Below are 10,333 nucleotides of genomic sequence, written 5' to 3'. Positions count from 1 at the left end.
TTTTTTTTTTTTTTTTGGTGCTTTTTCTCTATTTTGTAGTTTTTATCATTTTTGGGGGGTTTGTAGTTGTTATATTTTTTGGATTTTATAATTTATTTTTTCTTTTCCAATATTTTGCTGCTGCAGCTGCTGCTGCAGCTGCTTTTCCTCTTCCTGCTTCTCCTTTCCTCTTGTAGCAGCCTTTTTTCTATCTTATTGTTTTCATAACTTTTTTTTTAATTTTATAGTTTTTATATCTTTGGGGGATTTTGTAGCTTTTTATATTTTTGGGAATTTGGTTTTTTGCTGTTCACCTCCACCTTCTCCTCTAAGATTTAAGCTTTTTCCCCAGCCTGATTTCTTTGGTCCCCCTACAAAGACCTGACCACATACTAGAAGAACCTTGCCTCCTCCCCTCTGCAGAGCCAGTCTTCTAGATTATTCCCCCAGAACCACCCGAAGGTTAGTATCCGAAAGAATAGATCTAGATATCTGACCATTTGTTCACCTGACGAAGCCCCTGTACGACCCCACCAGGGAACATAGCATACTAGAAAAAGACAAGGTTTTTCCCTCTGCAGAGCAAGTCCTCGTAGGTATTCCACGTCCATCAAGCCTGGTAGTGGAGCCAAGCATCCCTTAAGCACTTGCTGGATATTTTCTCCTAAAAAAATAGTCCTTTTCTCTCCATCTGTCTTAGACCACCAACTTGATCCCTCCTGCTTAGTCCATCCATTACCCGATGATGTAGAGCTTGTACCATCTGCATCAAAGGATATTTCCTCCTCTTAAAAAAAGGTTACGTTATCTCTTCTTTTCCAAAGTCCATCAACTTTATCCTTCCAGTGGGTCTTACATAAGAAAAATTATGTACTTAAAAATGTAAACTAAAACTATTACTCTCCTAAAAACCCAATTGAAACTTATTCTAAGAATATACTCCACCTATTTTTTTTCTATTTTTTTTTTTTTTTCATCATTCAGGAAGGACTTTTCATTTACATTTTCTTGAACATTTCTTCAAACATATCAAACAAATTCCCAAACGATTTTCCATGATTCCACTGGTGAGATTGTCCCCCTGTTGGTGCATAATAGTAGAAGTACTGACCTTGGTCCCCTCTTGGTTCGAAATGGAAATTCTGCTGACGTCGGTCTCCTCTTGGTTCGAAATGGAAGTTCTGCTGACGTCGGTCTCCTCTTGGTTCGAAATGGAAGTTCTGCTGACGTCGGTCTCCTCTTGGTTCGAAATGGAAGTTCTGCTGACGTTGGTCCCACTGTCCTGGCTGTTGTCTTGGGCGTTGTCGTAGTAGCTCAGCATCGTATGTCCTTCTGCTTTGATCATCCGTCAGAACCATTTTAGCATTAACCACCTTTTTGAACTTCTCCTCGAAAGCCCGCTGTATGAATTCAGGCTTGTCTCGGTGTCTGTCCGGATGTAACTTCATGGACAAGCCTTTGAAGGCTTTTAAAACGTCTGCCCTAGTGGCCGTCTGACCCACACCCAAAACCTCATAATGGCTTTGGCTCTCCCATTTCTGCTTTAGTGCCTTGGTATCCTCTATGAATTTCAAACATTCCCTAGATCCCTCCACCTTCCTCGAAGCTTCGAAGTCCTTTAGGGCAGCGTCGAAAAGGCCTAGTTTGAGAAGGTGTTTCCCTCGAAGCATGTAGGCTCGGCATCCTTGAAGACCTTTGTCGACGGCTTGACAACAGTCCAATACGATGTCCATGTCCTGAGGGTTTCCGGAGGAAGCGTTCGCCTCAGCCCGAAGGATGTGCAGAAGAGCAGTTTGTTCTTTGTTGTCCGAATCTATTCCCAAGGCATCTGTAAAGATGGTTATGGCCTCGTCGAACCTTTTATTTTTATGAGCCGATAACCCCTCCTTTAATAACTTTCCCCGCTTATCTTCCGCCTTATTTTCCGTTTCCTTCTTGCACTCTTTCTTCAGTTCATTCTTTGGCGGTTCGTTCACTTTAGAGTCTCTGTTGACGGACTCCTTTTCCTTTTCTTGACCCTTCTTACACTCTTTTTTCAGTTCTTCATTCTTCGGGTCTTCGTTCACCCTAGAGTCTCTTTTGACGGACTCCTTTTCCTTTTCTTGATCCTTCTTACCCCCTTTCTTCAGTTCTTCATTCTTCGGGTGTTCGTTCACCTTAGAGTCTCTTTTGACGGACTCCTTTTCCTTTTCTTGATCCTTCTTACCCTCTTTCTTCAGTTCTTCATTCTTCGGGTGTTCGTTCACCTTAGAGTCTCTTTTGACGGACTCCTGTTCCTTTTCTTGATCAGAATTCTTCTCAGTTTTCGTAGATTCCTTCGCCTGTTTCTCGGCCTTCAGTTTGTTTATTTCGTTCCTCAATTGTTCCTTTTGCTCTTGAGTTGCCTTGTTTTCAGCTATAAGATTCTCAAGTAACCTGTCCCGTTTCTTCATCTCGAGATCTTTCTTGGCGCATTCTTTCAAGAGATTTTGGTAATCCGACGCCATCTTTGCATTCAGCTTCTCTTGCTCTTCTTTAGCTGCATTCAATTCGTCTACCTTATTTTTCCAGATAATGATATGATCCTTTTGGAATTTCTTCGGTTCCTTATGCCCAAGTTTAAGAATTTCCAGTAACAGTTCCTGTCGTTTTAACCTATCATCTTTATTAGCGCACAGTTTCTTCAGATTTTCATAATCCGACGCCATTTTATCTCGCAACTTTTCTTGTTTTTCTTTTTCTGCCTTTAGTTCTTCTAATTCATTTCTCAATTTATTTACTATATTATTTTGCCATTTCTTAGGTCGATTATTTTCCGTTTTAAGAATCTCCAGCAATTTTTCTTGCTCCTTAATTTGAGGTCTTTATGGACGCAGGCTTTTTCCAATTTTTCTATTTTCTCATTCAAAATTTTTAATTTCTTCCTTTTCCACTTTAAGAATGTCCTCTTTCGTCTCCTGTTCCTTGATTTGGATGTCTTTATGGACGCAGGCTTTTTCCAGTTTTTCTATTTTCTCATTCAAAATTTTTTTAATTTCTTCCTTTTCCACTTTAAGAATGTCCTCTTTCGTCTCCTGTTCCTTGATTTGGATGTCTTTATGGACGCAGGCTTTTTCCAGTTTTTCTATTTTCTCATTCAAAATTTTTTTAATTTCTTCCTTTTCCACTTTAAGAATGTCCTCTTTCGTCTCCTGTTCCTTGATTTGGATGTCTTTATGGACGCAGGCTTTTTCCAATTTTTCTATTTCTCATTCAAAATTTTCTGAATTTCTTCCTTTTCCGTTTTAAGAATTTCTTCTTTCTTCTGTTGTTCCTTCATTTGGAGGTGTTTTTCGGCACAATCAATTTTTAGCTTTTGATTCTCAGTCTCCTTCTGGGTTTTCAGTTTTTCTTGCTTTTCTTCCTCTGTCTTCATTTCATCTAAAGCTCCTTTCAATTCATGTAGTTCTCCGAGTAACTTGTTTTCCTCATCAAGATTTTTCTCAAGATTTTCCACCAGAGATGTTCGATCCTCTCCGTCCAATTCTGAAACACTTACACCTTTAGAAATCCTTCTCATAGCAAACATTATTCCGCCGAATATGACGCCAGCAGCAGTCAAACCAATGTAAATGTTCTTGTTACTATGAGAAAGGATATCTTTAATTCCTCCAATGTCGAATTCGGGGAGCAGTTTCCCAACGAACCATCTTGATTTTATCTGGTCGTTGAATTTCAAAGCTTCTGCTGCCATTTGCCGCAATCCATGTTCACATCCACGTAGTTCCTCACGGGCTTTAAAATAGCCCCCAATCCAAGGACAGCGCTGCAGCCATCCCCCGAGGAATCCATCCTGAGAAGCGGCTGCAAAACTCGGCGCCTCTGGGAGAATCCAGCCAAACCATTTGAACACCGACGACTCCTTGAGAGTTTGCAGCTGTCCCTGAAGATTTAACGTCATATTCTCGCATACAGCATTCCGTTCTTTGATAACAGAAGTTGCATTCCGAGTCCAGTTGTATTTTTCTGTAATAAAGTCTCCGATGATATTCACCCACAATCCGAACGCTTGATTCAACTTTGAAGCCATAATCATATATACCGGGCTGAGGTTCGTATCAGCATTGATTTGAAAAAAATAACGAGGTGAGAATTCTAAGGATTCTGAAGACTTTTCAGTCGCCTGAAGAAATTTTTCGAGTCACCGACTCCAACGATAGGTTTCCAAGACATTTTTTCCTCCTTTCCCGTCTGAAGACGGTGTTAACTTAAGAAATAATAATAATAATAATAAATAATAATAATAATAATAATAATAATAATAATAATAATAAATAGTAAATCTTCTCCTTCCCAGCTGATTCCCATTTTTATATGGGGTCGCCGTTGCGGATGAGCCGTTTCCATCTTTTTCTATTATGCGCTTCTGCCTCATCAATCCCCTTCTCCTGTAAGTCTCCTCTTACACTGTCAAGAAGAAAGAAATTTTCAGACGCTCACCAAAGCAGCCAAGAAACAAAGTTGAAACTATTGAAGAATGGCAGGATTACCGGACCATCAAGAATTCCTAGATAATCTGTGGAGGTTTCTGAACCAGATGTGGCAGAAGGAATTTCCTTGCCCGCAGTTGCTGAGAGACTTCAGGCGGAGATCTGTTGTTGACGGCATAGTTTCTTTGAAGAAGAAATTGGAAAATCTGGCCGAAGAAAATGCTGCTTTGCAAAAGCAGCTTGTGGAAATGCAAGTGCAAAAATCATGCAACCAGTTCCCGATCAAGGAATCTCTCCAGCCTCCTGAGTCCAGACGGTTGCTCCAGAAACACATTGATGAAAACATCAAACTTCATGAGAATATCATAACTCTGAGAGCGGAAAATGCAGGAAATTCTGGATTTGAAGATCAGCTGGAAAAGTATGAAGAAATTGCTCGCTTCAGCAAGAAGAAAGAAGACAATAATAAATAGTAAATAATAAATAATTAATAATTAATGATTGATAATAATGATAATAATATCTTGGTAGGAGACCCTATTTCAAACAGGTGGAGTTAAATACTATGGCTGCATCGGCAGAATTCAATTTCTTGTCCACTTTCTCGATTTTTCATATTTTTATCTAATATAATTGAAATGATCCACAAGGCACCAATAGAGTTCGAAGACCTAGGGCTACTTGGCTGAGGACTGTGAAGCGAGAAGCTAGATGATGAATGGAGAAGTATTGAAATAACAGCTCAAGATGGAGACGACTGGCGAAATTTTACCGAGGCCCTCTCTCTCTCTCTCTCTCTCTCTCTCTCTCTCATTTCGGACTTTCACATATGAATATTCTTTATTTGTATTTGGCTGTAGGTCTCTGGGAACTATAAATCTCTCTCTCTCTCTCTCTCCTCTCTCTCTCTCTCTTTAGGGATCCACCTGGGATGATGAAGATGCTATATATATATATATATATGCATGTGTGTGTGTTACACACACACACAAACACACACACACACAAATATATATATATATATATATGTATATATATATATAATATATATGTTTATATAGCCACACATGGAAAAATTAAGATTTCGTTGTATTCGTGCATATATATATATATATATATATATTTATATATATATATATATATGTATGTATATATACAGTGTATATATATATATATATATATATTTAGAGATATATATACTGTATATATATATATATATATGCACGAATACAACGAAATCTGTAATTTTTCCATGTGTGGGTATATGAACATATGTATATATATATATATATATATATGTGTGTGTGTGTGTGTGTGTGTTTAACACACACACACACACACACGCATATAAATATATATATATATAGCATCGTCATCATCCCAGGTGGATCCCTAAAAGAGGGAGAGAGAGAGAGAGAGAGAGAGAGAGAAGAGAGAGAGAGAGAGAGAGAGAGAGCAGCTGTGAGGATAATGCAAACAAAGGATATATCATTCTGATGTATATTAATTGGAATTGTCAGTTCCAACAATATTTGAGTGTGCTCCATATAAAAATGTAATAAGGAATTCAAATATATATATATATATATATATCATAATGTAGCAAAAGTCCTCAGAAAGTAATAGTTATTTCTTATTAAGTACTGAAATTTTTTATGTGAATTTGATTACTTTGTCTTTGTATCATTCTTCGGACACTCAATGGAAAGATAATAATTTTAATAATTACGATAATTATCAAAATTTTAAAGATTTCAATAATAACAATTTTAATATTTTTGATATTTCTAATATTATTATGAGGAAATGTATTGAAATTATCATTAGAAAATAGTATCATTGGGAACTCCCAGATTTAAGAAACTTTAGAAGCTCAGTTGATTTTTGAAACAGGATTAAAGGTTTATATTTCTAAGAAAAGATTTAAGAAACTTTAGAGGCTCAGTTGATTTTTGAAACAGGATTAAAGGGTTTATAATTCTAAGAGCAGATTTAAGAAACTTTAGAGGCTCAGTTGATTTTTGAAACAGGATTAAAGGTTTATATTTCTAAGAAAAGATTTAAGAAACTTTAGAGGCTCAGTTGATTTTTGAAACAGGATTAAAGGTTTATATTTCTAAGAAAAGATTTAAGAAACTTTAGAGGCTCAGTTGATTTTTGAAACAGGATTAAAGGGTTTATAATTCTAAGAGCAGATTTAAGAAACTTTAGAAGCTCAGTTGATTTTTGAAACAGGATTAAAGGTTTATATTTCTAAGAAAAGATTTAAGAAACTTTAGAGGCTCAGTTGATTTTTGAAACAGGATTAAAGGTTTATATTTCTAAGAAAAGATTTAAGAAACTTTAGAGGCTCAGTTGATTTTTGAAACAGGATTAAAGGGTTTATAATTCTAAGAGCAGATTTAAGAAACTTTAGAAGCTCAGTTGATTTTTGAAACAGGATTAAAGGTTTATATTTCTAAGAAAAGATTTAAGAAACTTTAGAGGCTCAGTTGATTTTTGAAACAGGATTAAAGGTTTATATTTCTAAGAAAAGATTTAAGAAACTTTAGAGGCTCAGTTGATTTTTGAAACAGGATTAAAGGTTTATAATTCTAAGAGCAGATTTAAGAAACTTTAGAAGCTCAGTTGATTTTTGAAACAGGATTAAAGGTTTATATTTTTAAGAAAAGATTTAAGAAACTTTAGAGGCTCAGTTGATTTTTGAAACAGGATTAAAGGGTTTATAATTCTAAGAGCAGATTTAAGAAACTTTAGAAGCTCAGTTGATTTTTGAAACAGGATTAAAGGATTTATAATTCTAAGAGCAGATTTAAGAAACTTTAGAGGCTCAGTTGATTTTGAAACAGGATTAAAGGGTTTATAATTCTAAGAGCAGATTTAAGAAACTTTAGAAGCTCAGTTGATTTTTGAAACAGGATTAAAGGATTTATAATTCTAAGAGCAGATTTAAGAAACTTAAGGAGCTCAATTTATTATTTTTTTCCGCTCTGTGATTTCTTATCTTTCACGTAACTTACGTAATTTATTTACGGTCAACTACGTCGTAAACACACCTTACAGGCCCCCACCTTACCCATGATCTTCCAGTGTGCTTTCGAAAGGTATAAAACTTCTCGCACTCCAAGCAGTGCCAACACAACTCAACTCCCTTGCAGAAACCTAACTTCTTTCGTATCCAGTGCTAAGGTAAAGGGATTAACTGTTATCTTGAACTTTCTTAAATGATTGTTCTTTATTTTATACTTAGTTTTGAGTTTCTGTGTACTATAAACTCTCTCTCTCTCTATCTCTCTCTCCCTCTCTCTCTCTCTCTCTCCTCTCTCTCTCTCTCTCTCTCTCAATTCGGGCTTTCATATATGTTTATTCTTTATCTGTATTTGTCTGTAGGTTTCTGTGTTCTATAAACTCTCTCTCTCTCTCTCTCTCTCTCTCTCTCTCTCTCTCTCTCTCTTTCTCTCTCTCTCTCTCTCAATTCGGGCTTTCATATATGTTTATTCTTTATCTGTATTTGTCTGTAGGTTTCTGTGTTCTATAAACTCTCTCTCTCTCTCTCTCTCTCTCTCTCTCTCTCTCTCAATTCGGGCTTTCATATATGTTTATTCTTTATTTGTATTTGTCTGTAGGTTTCTGTGCACTATAAACTCTCTCTCTCTCTCTCTCTCTCTCTCTCTCTCTCTCTCTCTCTCTCATACTCTGTTGTGCACTATAGTTCATTTGTTTTAGCGATGCATATTTGCACCGACTCGCAGCGATGCCCTTTTAGCTCGGAAAAGTTTCCGGATCGCTGATTGGTTGGACAAGATAATTCTAACCAATCAGCGATCAGAAAACTTTTCCGAGCTAAAAGGGCACCGCTGCGAGTCGGTGCAAATATGCATCGCTAAAAGAAATGGACTATAGATGGTTAACTAGTATAAATATTGAACTTAAAAGTTGTTAAAATCGTTAGGATATTGAAAATTCAACCACCTAACCCGACAGGTGAAACTCAAAAAATATCGATTTCAATGTCTTAAAGGTTGGACTTGATAATTTGTGATATGTTTAATACCCAAGCATTTGTCTTATAACAATCGTTTAAACCCTAGAATAATTGATTATTTATTTCATAAAATAACTTTAGAGTGAGCTAGCTTTGCTGGACTGTAGTTCCAACATTTAATATTAGTAAAGGGTAAAGATATATTTATAATACCAAATTGAATAGCATTTTGGAAGCAGAGCTGCTAATAGTAGGGTATATAAAAAATAGCATCTTTTCTAAATAGTTGAAAATTATAACAAGACTGGGGTTCGAGTCCCGCTCAAACTCGTTAGTTCCTTTGGTCATTGCAACCTTACCATCCTTGTAAGGTAAGGATGGGGGTTTTAGGGGAGCCTATAGGTCTACCTACTGAGTCATCAGCAGCCATTGTCTGGCCCTCCATGGTCCTAGCTTGGGTGGAGAGGGGCTTGGTGTTTTTTTCACCTTAAAACAACTTGAAAACAGGGTTTTTTTTTTTACCTTGAAACAATTTGAAAAGGGGTGTTTTCACTTAAAACAACTTGAAAACCCACACTGGGGCAACGGAGAGATAGAATTAATATTTTAAAATCTTAAATCTTTAATTTTCTTTAGGAAGTAAACTGTACTGAACAACCGATTTTAACATTTCAACCATCCCGTGTTTCTATTCCATTACAGATGAAGACCCTATCATTTTCCCTCGCCCTCCTGGCTATATCTGGCCACTACATGACCAGTGCTGAAGCTAACCAGCTCATTGCTTGTCCTGCCTCTGTGTCTGAAGGATGTCCCAGGCCCCAAGGACTTTATCCTGTCTATTTCCCTCACCCGGAGCACTGCTCCAAGTTCTGTGAATGTGGAGTCTAAGGCATTGCTTGGGAAGTCACTTGCGACCACAGCCTGTACTGGAATGACAAAATAAATGCCGGCGATTGGCCTGCAAATGTAAGTCTTAATTTATCTATTTGTTTGTTTAATTAATTCTAGCATGGAGTATTTTAAAGGAAATTAGATATATGGTATAATTTTTCATTACTTCTCTTGTTGTTTGTTTATTTCCTCTAATCGCTGGGTTATTTTCCCTGTTGGAGCCCTTGGGATTATAGCATCCTGCTTTTCTAACTAGGATTGCAGCTTAGCAAGTAATAATAAGAATAATAATAATAATAATAATAATAATAATAATAATAATAATAATAATAATAATAATAATAATTGTAATAATAATAATGATGATGATAATTATAACAATAATGATAATAATAATAATAATAATAATAATAATAATAATAATAAAATGAAATAAGATAAAATAATAATAATATTAATAATGATAATAATAATAATAGATATCGGAAATAAAAAAGACGATGTTTTCTTCTTCCAGGTTGATTGTGGAAGCCGAGGAAAGCCTTAGAAGACTTCAGCTACACAGATGGAATTTGCGTCCAACAGTCAAAATGTTTATCAAGACAGGATTCGATGAAAATTAGAATTTTGTCCTTTTTAGTTGAATTCTGTATTCGATCAAAATTATAATTGTCTCCTTTTTAATTGAGTTATGTATATGTTGAAATAAATGCAATTCCTCATAATTTTTGTTTTTGTTTGACTCAGCCCCACATACATGGATATGTACACACGTATGTGCATATAAACTTATATTATTATTATTATTATTATTACTATCCAACCTACAACCCTAATTGGAAAAGCAAGATGCTATAAGCCCAGGGGCTCCAACAGGGAAAAATAGCCCAGTGAGGAAAGGAAATAAGGAAATAAATAACTGAAGAGAACAAATTAACAATAAATCATTCTAAAAAAAGTAATGTCAAAAGAGATATATCATATATAAACTATTAACAACGTCAACAACAAATATGTCATATATAAA

General features: G+C 35.8%; 1 protein-coding gene and 1 long non-coding RNA gene across 2 annotated transcripts; one reads left to right on the top strand and one right to left on the bottom strand.

Moving 5' to 3' along the window:
• Positions 1-977: 977 nt before the first annotated feature.
• On the bottom strand, positions 978-2,666 carry LOC137639763 (dnaJ homolog subfamily C member 3-like). Its single transcript, XM_068372008.1, has one exon. The coding sequence runs from the start codon at positions 2,664-2,666 to the stop codon at positions 978-980; it is 1,689 nt and encodes a 562-aa protein (XP_068228109.1).
• Positions 2,667-7,460: 4,794 nt separating this feature from the next.
• On the top strand, positions 7,461-10,025 carry LOC137639209 (uncharacterized). Its single transcript, XR_011044258.1, has 3 exons — positions 7,461-7,616; positions 9,115-9,381; positions 9,824-10,025. It is a non-coding gene; the product is annotated as an uncharacterized lncRNA (long non-coding RNA).
• The last annotated feature ends 308 nt before the right edge of the window (positions 10,026-10,333 follow it).

Source organism: Palaemon carinicauda, chromosome 4 (genome assembly GCF_036898095.1).
Source record: "Palaemon carinicauda isolate YSFRI2023 chromosome 4, ASM3689809v2, whole genome shotgun sequence".
In the NCBI taxonomy this organism is placed as follows: Eukaryota; Metazoa; Arthropoda; class Malacostraca; order Decapoda; family Palaemonidae; genus Palaemon; species Palaemon carinicauda.
This window is presented reverse-complemented; position numbering and strand designations above follow the sequence as displayed.